Source organism: Lagopus leucura, unplaced genomic scaffold (genome assembly GCF_019238085.1).
Source record: "Lagopus leucura isolate 7727_CA_CO unplaced genomic scaffold, USGS_WTPT01 Super-Scaffold_760, whole genome shotgun sequence".
In the NCBI taxonomy this organism is placed as follows: domain Eukaryota; kingdom Metazoa; phylum Chordata; class Aves; order Galliformes; family Phasianidae; genus Lagopus; species Lagopus leucura.
In genome coordinates this window covers 13879467-13889850 of record NW_024962257.1, presented here as the reverse complement: position 1 = coordinate 13889850, position 10384 = coordinate 13879467, and the positions used below count along the sequence as shown (strand labels likewise).

General features: G+C 49.3%; 1 protein-coding gene across 3 annotated transcripts; it reads right to left on the bottom strand.

Moving 5' to 3' along the window:
* Positions 1-21: 21 nt before the first annotated feature.
* RNPS1 (RNA binding protein with serine rich domain 1) lies at positions 22-9822 on the bottom strand. Of its 3 annotated transcripts, none has more exons than XM_042864636.1 (7): positions 9741-9822; positions 6012-6167; positions 5547-5738; positions 4228-4330; positions 3286-3439; positions 2700-2841; positions 22-1118 (listed from the first exon to the last, which is right to left on the bottom strand). In XM_042864636.1, coding segments are annotated over exons 1-7 (855 nt in total). In that variant the 5' UTR covers positions 9743-9822; the 3' UTR covers positions 22-1012. The 3 variants fall into 3 exon arrangements, with proteins under 3 accessions (XP_042720570.1, XP_042720572.1, XP_042720571.1); XM_042864638.1 differs by lacking the exon at positions 9741-9822 and adding an exon at positions 6520-7335; XM_042864637.1 differs by lacking the exon at positions 6012-6167 and having other exon boundaries at positions 9741-9803.
* Positions 9823-10384: the final 562 nt, after the last annotated feature.

The following is a 10384-nucleotide window of genomic DNA, read 5'->3' as shown; positions in this document are numbered from 1 at the left end:
GGAAACGAGCGAGACGGGCAGTTCTCACCTCTACTGCTTTATTATCAGTCGCTCGTCCTATACAAGTACAAACACAACGTGGCCCCAAAGGCTACAAAGTGATACAAAACGACACAAAAATAATGAAAAAAAACAACAAAACTTTATAGTATTGACTGTACAACAGGTGGTTCTTTGCCTTTCCCCAGGCAGCAGCACAGCCCCCAGCCTCGCTCTGCCTCGCAGTTTCCTTGCAGGGGTTGACGATTGGTTGCTAACTGGAGATTTGTAAAAGCAGAAGCACTTGCATCATTTCCTTAAGGAACTGAATAGGAAACTTACCAAAATCTTTAAGAAAAGGTGGAAGGAATCAACCAGGGCAGCAGCTACAAACCCGTTATTAACATTTCCAGCTTCTTTTCTAAAGCACAGTATTCAGCAGGCCGGGCTGCTGTCTCTGCAGCGTTCAAGTGGTATATGCATTACAGAAGGTCAATATGCAGAAACTAATCATAGTTTGGGAATGGGAATAAAGCAAACAGCTCATTAAGTCTCAGACAGATTTTGTAATCCGGACTCCAGCCGCTCTGACAATCCCAGCAATTGGGTTCACTGCCTCCCTGCCCTATTATGCAGCATTTCCAAAATAGCTCAAGATTTACATGCTCATCTGTACAGCATGCTAAGCACTTAGAAATCATTAAGCAGCAGTCTGCTAACTGGAGAAAGCCATAACATCGATCCAGGACAGATGTTGGTTTTATAGCATTAAAAAAAAAATTTAAAAAAAAAAAAAAATCATCACAGCCATTTTTCAATAATGTCAATTAAATGCCAGGAAACCAGGAGCCCCACAGCAGAGGCTGACTAATGGCCAGGAACTGCTGCTGCCTCCTCTTGGATTACCCTCACTGCCAGGATCCTCTCTCCCCCCTCTCTCCCTTCCTCACCTAGACCCATTATAAAAAAAGGTACAATATTTATTTTCATGGAATTTAAGTTAAAAAATAAAAAGCTGTCCATTCTTTTTGCTTTATCGTGAAGAGTTGGAGCTGGAGCGGCTGCGATGGCGCCTTCGTCCGGGAGACCTCGACCGCGAGCGCCGGCGGACAGGAGATCTGCGCCTCGGAGAGCGGGACCTGCAGGAAGGGACGGAGAAGAGCTCCGTTAGGAGGCACAGCAGCTTCCAGCAACGTCTGCAGTGTTTGCAAATTGCTTCCTTCTGTATCCTCCAGAAAAATCTCAAAGATCACTCTGAAAGAGATCCAACAACTCCAGAAAGCAGAAGTGCAATCCGAACAGGAATATTCTAGGAGGAATTTCCTAGCTACTTTGCCATCCCTCTGCTTCAGAATTTGAAAGACTGCTTCACATCCAAATAACAGACAAGGATCTCATCTTCTACCTCACACACCACAAACAGGTTCTTTCTACATCAGATTCTCCTTCATCTGAAAGGCTCCTCTGAAATTCTAGCTCCTGAAATATTCAGTATTTACACAGGTCACACAGTACCACAGACACACTTCTCACAGGAAGTCCAACTCTAAAGAAATAGCTGAGCTTCAGAATCTGCAGTGCTACACTTGTCTGTACAGCCATCAGTATGACACCAAGGTGCCGGGCACGGAATATTAACGGAGCCAGACAGCACAATAGAAGATGAGGGAAGCAAACAGATCATCCAACCTAGCATTTAGTGCAGTAAAAAGCACTTCATGGAGAAGCAATCAGCTGGTTCAAATTAGGAACTGCATTAGTAAGGACAAGAGTTTCAGCAGGTTTCCAGGATAGTGGAGCTCACCCACATGCTGAGAACATCAATGTTAAGTTTTTTGGAGCCTGAGGATTCCGGCAGCCCCGAGTCACACAACAGATGCATCAGGTCCCTCCTTGGGGTCACGCACACCTGATGCAGGAGGACTGCTTTACTCTCATTTTCCCACTGACAGAAAGGAGATAAGGGCTTCTGAAAAAGGCAACCAGACCAGGCTGCCAAAAGCATCCTACCAGCCAGCCACAAGTCTGTCCCCACTTCACCTCAAAGCACTACACAGAAGGGAACAGGCTGGGATCTAAACATTTCTGATGGACTTCATTCAGGAAATAGATCAGGGTCAACTCTGGCATTAAGCAATTAATTATCACAGAGTCACAGAATGCCTTGGGTTGCAAAGAACCGCAGTGCTCATCCAGTTCCAACCCCTGCTGTGTGCAGGTCGCCAACCAGCAGCCCAGGCTGCCCAGAGCCACATCCAGCCTGGCCTTGAATGCCTGCAGGGCTGGGGCATCCACAGCCTCCTTGGGCAGCCTGTTCCAGTGCCTCACCACCCTCTGGCTGAAAAATTTCCTCCTCATATCCAACCTCAACCTCCCCTGTCTCAGTTTAAAACCCCTTGTCCTATCTCTATCCACCCTTGTTGCCCTTCCCCTCCTGTTTATACGCTCCCTTCAAGTACTGGAAGGTCTCCCTGGAGCCTTCTTTTCTCCAAGTTAAACAAGTCCAGTTCCCTCAACCTTTCAAGAAGTACAATCTGAGTTCAACTGATGCCCAGAAGGTGGTTTGTTTGTTCTTTTGTGCTTTGTTTTGGTTTTTTGAACCATCACTGGAGGGGAAGCTCAGGTCCAATGAGATGAAGTCGTCCTCATGCTGGGACTCGGCGATAAATTCTTGTTACAGTGAGAAGGAAATAAGACATTATATAAGGCTCAGCTCTCACCTTCTCCTCATCCGAGGGGGTGACCTACGCCACATCGGTGGTGGTGGCAGCATCCTCCTGGGTGGGCTGAAGCGCCGAGGAGGCGGCCTGGGTCGTGGCGCCAGCACGGCCGTGGCAGTGATCTCCTGCCCATCGATCTGCCCTGCTCAGAAAGTCACAAACACAAAGTGAGCGTTTTCCAGCACCAACAGACCAAGTGACGGTGATTCACAGCTCTGTCGCAAGCAACACAACCCTGTGCTGCTATTTCCACCACGCACTCTGAAGTTCTGCTGACCAAATCACACGCACACCAGACTTCTTAACCAAGTTCCCCATCAGACATTGATCAGGAAGGATTTTCACAGAAATTTAAATGATTTTCAGTTTGGAAAAAAAGCATCACTTTAATAGTTTTGGTTTTTTTCCAATCTGCCCTGACACCACACAAAAGCCAAAGGCATCTGCACTGAAAACAGAATGACAGCATATCAGATCAGCTCCCCAGAAGGTACCCCATCATCTCCATCTCATTTTCACATCAAATCCACTCGCTCCAAAGATTGCTTTCAAAGCACCCAGCCTCCTTGCAGCACTTGACACCCACCTCCATCCATGTGTTTCAGGGCTTTCTCAGCATCATCTGGGTTCTCAAACTCCACGTAAGCGTAGCCTTTAGAGAGGTGTGGATTTAGCCTGTCAACTGGCATGTCAATCATTTTAATCTTTCCATAAGTGGAAAAAATTTCCATGATGTGATCCTGCCAAGAAGGAGCAGAACTTAAGGATGTGCAGCTCTCTCACCAAGCAGCTCTGGCCACTACAGAGCACACAGCACCAAACCACCTTTAAATCAATGCCACCTGCAGGAGATACATTCCACTAATCAGGTGTGGAAATCACACTGGGGTTACCACAGCCTCTACTGATGTCTCCGTCTGTTTCACTTCAGATCATTCCAGACCTTATCAGAATTCCTGGCTGAACATCATCACAGGCTACAGAAGCTGCACTAGTGAGAAAACCTTCCTGGGGTTTTAGAAAGCGAAGTTGTGTCCTCAGATAGGAAGTCCTCAGGTACAAGCCTTCATATCTTTTTTAAAATAGCATCTTTTCTGCACCCTAAACCTGTACCTCTGCACACCTCTAAACTACGTTCCAGCAAAGACAGCTCCAGCCAATCCAGCTCCCCTGGAGCTCCTTTAGTGAAGCCCCAGGTGACTTTAATGCCTCCCACGTGATTTCTACTATTGTACTGACTTACACAGCTTTCTTCCTAGGAAGGTGAAGTACAAGCTCTGGGGTACCAACAAAGCACACAGAGCTTTTAACACTGCTGAATCTCATAAGGCTGCACTGAATTTGACTTGGGGAAGCTCTACTGAAGCATTCCTCACTCATCCATTTGGACACAAAGCAGGAATTTCCAACAGCACTGTTCTGGCAGCAGTCCACAGACAAAAGAAACACTGAAGGCTTTAAAAAAGCCATCAGCACACAACCCACAAGAGAAGCACCTGCTTGGCATTAGAGGAGAGCACGCCATTACCTTGGTGACATTTCTAGTGAGCCTCCCAACGTGCACTTTTGTAGGTCTGGGCGATGGGCTGCGCCGCTTCCGCTCCTTTTCATCTCTCTTGGGTGGCTTGGATCTGATTTTGACAAGAAAACATTTACAGCTTCCAGGGAAAACGAGAAGACAAGAACTAGAAGCCAATTTCTAGCACGTGATTTTAAGAGAAGTACCATTTTTCTTGTCAAGGTAGCTTTTCTTTTAAGATATTACAAGTTAGGAATTGCTAGGGTGGTGGCTGTGCTCCGCTCAGAAGGGTAGGAAGATTTGTATTTGTCTTGTCTGCTTTTGCTTTACAGTCTTCTGGAATTAAAGGGGCTTTTTTTTAATTTATTTTAAATACATTAAAGGTTAGCTAGGTTTACTAAATTTGATTTACCAAGGATTTACTCAAAATCATTGCTAGCATTAAAGAACTCTGGAGGTGCAGGAACAAAAATCATCACATGACAACAATTAAAGAGGCAAAACAAGGCCAGGAGCACCAAAGCACAGCACAGCCAAATAATGGATCTAGTGACCTGCGTGTCTTCTGTTCACCACAGAAGACAAGAAACATCACATCTGAATTATTTAAATAATTGTTTTACAGTTTGCTTGCAGGCTTTTAAAAGTACAAGCCACATTGTAAAAAGCACCAAAAAGAAAACCCCAAATCCAAGCATGCAGAATATCTGTATTTATGCCTCTTCCAAATCTTACTGTCCATAAATTGCAGGATACACAAAGCAAACTGGATTATAATTGATTTTAGCCTTCCACAATCTAAATAATTATTTACAGAATTATCCAAAGAAAAAAAACAAACCCAACATGTGGGCATTACAAGTTGTACTGCCACCCTTACAGAAAAACTCTTTCATTGGTCCCCCCACTCCTATCATTTTTACACGTACAGCGCACACACACACACACACACACCTATCCACCATTTTCAGTCCCAACTTTTCTGGCAGGCTTGACTACAACTTACAGGAAATACGTGAACACCTTTACTGTCATTTGCGCCCCCATTTTCCCATTGCGGTGGGTGAACACCGACTCAAACTGCCTCCACAAAATACAGCATGTACCAATCACCCTTAGAAAAGAAACTCTTTCCTCGTTCACCTCCACAAGGCACGTGTATGATTCAACAGCCATCCAAAGGAACCTGCCTATTCTAACAAAATTCACATCTCTGAGTCACAGAGAAAGTAAAAAGTCCTCGGCAAAAACCCGTTTGATCACCACCTTGAACTGCACAAGGAAGTCGATCTGCTCTCTAGAACTCCTGAAAGACACGGAGCACTCACTTGGAGCGGGACCGCCTCCTGTTGTCATGCCTCCGTCGGGACGGGCTGGGGGATCCAGAGGAGCTGCTGGAACTGGAGCTGCGTGAGGTGCTGGAGCTCCCAGAGCGGCTTGAGGCCGAAGAGGAGCTGGAGCCACTGCTGGAACCAGTGCTGGAACTGGATCCTGAGCTGGAAGTGGAGCTGGAGCGGGACCTGCGAGGGAAAGAAAAACTGAATGGAATGCCCAGAGAAAGAACGGCTGAAGATCTCCTGATAATGAGACAGAAAGCAACTGCAAGTTAAAGCAATGAAGAGCGACTCTCCATAGTTCACTGATCCAATCACACCTCATCGATCCAAAACCCCTTCCATCGCTTCACCGTGACCAACGCAATTCCAAGCTTGTGTAAGTCCAAGCCATGGAATTCAGCCAACCACAGGTGGCTCTGAAAACAGGTATTTGTTACTGCCTGGAATGGTAGCTACCTGGTGCTGCTACTCCCACTGGAAGCACTGCGCCTTTTGCGCGTCTTGTCCCGACCGCGATCCTTTTCACCAGATTCCTTAGTGGCTGCTTTGTCCTTGGATCGGTCCTTTGATTTCTCTTCAGACCTATCCTTGCGTTTGGTTGGTGAGGGAGCCCTTCAAGAACACACGGCAGAAGGGGTTGTTTAATATGGAAAACACACAAGAACAGAAAACCACACTCAAACGAGGCACAGAACAGCAACACAGAACACAGAACTTCAAACGTGACCAAGATTACCGTGAGAGCAGAGTTAAAGCATCAGGTAAGTTGGGGCTTTTTAGAAGAAAGGAAAACGTTTCACGTTGCAGAGCAGCAGCTTTGAGGACAACAGCTTTAGCATACAGAAACTGTCATATGCAAGTTCACCAAAGAGATGCACCTCCAACTCCTCTCCCTTGCTGGGAAAGCCCCAGGACCCTACGACACCCCCACTTCCATTAGGCCTTGAAAATTTGGAAAGTAAACCTAGTGCTGGATTTTTTATTATTTTCTTTGAGTCCTAGCAAACTCTTCTTTTTCATTCCCATCATTTTTCATTCCCATTAACTCCATTTCCCTTGCAGAGGCGTCCAAAGCAGCTCCAAATGGGCCTCACTTCTGTCAAATCTCAGTTCCAACTCCTCAATTCTGAGAAGTGCCCCCTGATTGAGAGCAGTACACTCCAGAGACCAGCCAAGAGACACGGTGAGAGCGCTCAGAAACAAGAAATGAACAGACACAGAACAGCAGACCTGCTGTGCAGCAGTGGCAGCATACCAGAGGACAGGTGAGGCCTGCAGGCACTGCAGCCAGGCCCAGTGCTGCTTGGCCGTTACAGCCTGGGCCAGCTCACACCTTCATCACAGCATAAGGACTCGTATGCGGGTTCAAAGCTACAAATTCTGGTAGTCACAGAAGTACAAAGGATCCTATACACCCCCCTGGAAGGCGCACAGAGGACATCCATCCCCTACACAAGACACACGTGCAGCTCCTGCCTATTGCCAACATCCTCATCTCCTGAGGAGCAAGCTCTGCTTTCCTCCAAAGTCCCTCTGTGCCACAGAACACATGCTAGGCAGGAAGAGATGGCTGCTGAGTGGTGATACAGGCTGGTTTGTTTAGCAACAGAGATCAGTACGTTAGTCTGAGGAGCAATATATTAGTTTAGCAGAAGGAAGCAGTGAGCACTAGTCCTAAAACCTTCCATTTCTGCTTTGCTTGGTGTGTGATCAGCCTTGTTTTCTCTTAATTCCATTTCACAAGCAGCACTGCAGTCATGGCAGACTACTGATCTCTGCATCTCACCATGTGCAAGGATGTTTTCCTTGGATTTTCACACACGTTGTGTTGGAAGTTGCTCATTGTGGCCTAAGAAGCAATGGAATTCGGCCAAACTGGGGAAAAACAGCTACAGCTCAACCAAAAGTCTCTGTGATGAGGCTGGCGGTGGAAAAAACGGGGATAAACTAAGTGGGCATATAACCAGCCACAATGCAACTGCAGGTGCCCAGGGGGACTTGAGCACACATTCAGGAGTTCTTGGAAAAGAATGAATACGTATGGCAGTGTGCTGCACACATAGGAATTGACTGCTCACATGTAGAACCTCAACTCTGAGAGCTCAATTTCAAGCATTTTCTACACGAGGGTGCATCTATCACATACTCTGTGACATCTAAACGTGCTGCTGCATTTCGCTGATTCTATCTGGATCACAAAGCTGCCTCCACATATATTTAATAACCTTGAAAAGAATTTGGCAGATATGCTTTGCTGTGAAACATAGTATCTACCCACACAGGAAACACTTGGGAAACAAAGAATCGTAGCAGGGCCTAGGTTGCAAAGGCCCACAATGCTCATCCAGTCCCAACCCCTGCTGTGCGCAGGTCGCCAACCAGCAGCCCAGGCTGCCCAGAGCCACATCCAGCCTGGCCTTGAATGCCTGCAGGGATGGGGCATCCACAGCCTCCTTGGGCAACCTGTGCCAGTGCCTCACCACCCTCTGGTGAAAAACTTCCTAATATCCAACCTAAACCTCCCCGCCTCAGTTTAAAACCACCCCCCGTTGTCCTATTGCTTTCCACACTCAGAAACAGCCATTCTCCCTCCAGTTCATACAGAATGGGGACGAGCATCTCTGTGAACTGCCAGCGTCATCAGCAGAGGCATCACACAGTAATCACGTTGCATGTTCCTGGTGCACCAACAGCTGCATCGAAGGCAAAATTAGCTAACAAGGTCCTGCTGCTTCTGGTTTCTGGTTCTGACCATCACCACCTTGATCCTCTACACTGCAGTGACACTCAGCTTTGGGAAGAGATCGCTACATTCCTGATTTTCAGCTTTACAGTTTTTCCCTAAGCAGCTATTGACTCTAGTAAGAAAGATGACAGACCCACAGCTTAGAAAAGGGCCCTGTGTCAAAGCAGCTGGCCTACTCCAAAGATGACATTTTCATTTCCTGGCCCTCTTCTCCTGAGCACACCACTCAGGCTTGTCTTATTTCTCCCTACACACCAAACACTCTCACACCACTGCAGCCAGGACACCACAAGCTCAAAACCCATTTCCCAATGGCAGCCAGCTCCAGCTGCACCTTGCTGCAAGATGGGAAATGAAAGCTCAGAAGACCAACAAGTGCTTTGCCATTACCCTGCCTGCTACCGGAGCGCTGGGAAGCACTGCATGTAAACAGCTGCCAGCAGCACCACTCTTCCGTGCACCCACAGGGCTAGCACTTACCAGACACAACAGCCAAATGAGGCTGACACATCCAGCAAACTTCTGTCAAAGGCAGCTTTCAGGCAGCCCTTAGGCTAACCAGTGTTCTTCTTTCACCCAATTAAAATATACCGTTCCCAAGAAAGTTTCACTTGGAAACCTCGGCGTGGGAGACGCAGCCCCTGGGCACTTTCACGTGCACATGCTCAGGCGTTCACTGGAACACACCTCCATAAAGAATAACACTGCAGCATGAGCGCATTAACAACACAAGGCATTCCTAAGCAACACCTCCCTTCCTAAAATGGAAACAAACTCCGATACCCCCCCAACATCTCAGCATTCGTGCAGCACCCAGCCCAGCACAGCCGGCCTCAGAGCACTCTAACAGGCCAGCTGCTCCCTGCACACAGTGAGCTCTGAGGAGACCTATGCTCATAGACAGCTGCAGCCAAGGCAACGACCTCGGCTCTCCCTAGGCCTTCTTGCCCGGCAGGCGCGTCCTGGAACGGCAACTTGCTTATGGGTCCTTGTTTGTCAAGCATAGGAAAGTTTTCCTCGCATGAATTAAGACTGACCCGAATCGGCAGCTTCTCTCAACGCCGCCGCCCGGCTATAAGGGCAGCGCAGGGCCGGGCCTCAGCCGCTCACAGGCTGCAGTACGGCGCCGGGCGGAGCGAGACCCGCGGGGCGCTCCTGACGCTTTGCCCGCCCGCTGCTGGGCGGCGGGACCCCCGGCCCCAGCTCCGCTGCAGGCCTCAGGCCCGGCTCCGCCCCGGCCCGGCCTCCCGCCTTCCTCCCCGCCCCCGGCCGCGGTAGGCCGCGGCGCCATCCCTGTCTCTCATCTCCCTCCATAACCACTCCATCGGCTCCCGCCGGCTCCCCTGAGCAATCCCGAGCGGCGGCGAGGCCGCACCGAGTGGCGGCCGGCCGGATGGCGGCCGATGCCCGCGCAGACAATCAGCTCCCACCCCACTCACATCCTCGGCGCCCTCCGCAACCACCGCTCCGACCCCGTCGCACACGATTAGCGCAGCGCGGGCGGGAAGAGCCTCCGCGTGGCGAGCAGTGATGACGTCACGGGGAGGGAGGGATGGAGGAGGGGGCAGCAGCTCGGGCGTCTTAAAGGCATCGTGTGGGTGCTCCGTGTTACAGAATCACAGAATGGCCGGGGTTGGAAGGGACCTCAAGGATCATGAAGCTCCAGCCCCCTACCACACGCAAGGCCACCAACCTCCCCATTTCACACCAGCCCAGGCTGCCCAGGGCCCCATCCAACCTGGCCTTGAACACCTCCACGGATGGACGGGGCATCACAGCCTCTCTGGGCAGCTATTCCAGCACCTCACCACTCTCATAGCAAAGAACTTCCCCTGACATCCAACCTCAATCTGCCCTCCCTCAACTTCAAACCATTTCCCCTTGTCCTGCTGTTATCCACCCTTTTCAGGAGTTGACTCCCCTCCTGTCTGTAGGCTCCCTTTAGGTACTGCAGGCTGCAATGAGGTCACCCCACAGCCTTCTTTGCTCCAGGCTGAACAAGCCCAGCTCCCTCAGCCTGTCTTTGTAGTGGAGGTGCTGCAGCCCCTGATCATCTCTGTGGCTCCTCTGGACCCTCTCCAAC

What these genes read in the sequence shown, in the direction of transcription:
- RNPS1 (XM_042864638.1), bottom strand. Translation starts at nt 6,584, where the DNA reads ATGATGGGAATGAAAAAGAAGAGTTTGCTAGGACTCAAAGAAAATAAT. An exon ending in AATAAAAAATCCAGCACTAG is followed by an intron (nt 6,168 to 6,519) that starts GTTTACTTTCCA and finishes GTGTTCTTGAAG; the next exon opens with GGCTCCCTCACCAACCAAAC. An exon ending in TCACTAGAAATGTCACCAAG is followed by an intron (nt 3,440 to 4,227) that starts GTAATGGCGTGC and finishes CCTTCTTGGCAG; the next exon opens with GATCACATCATGGAAATTTT.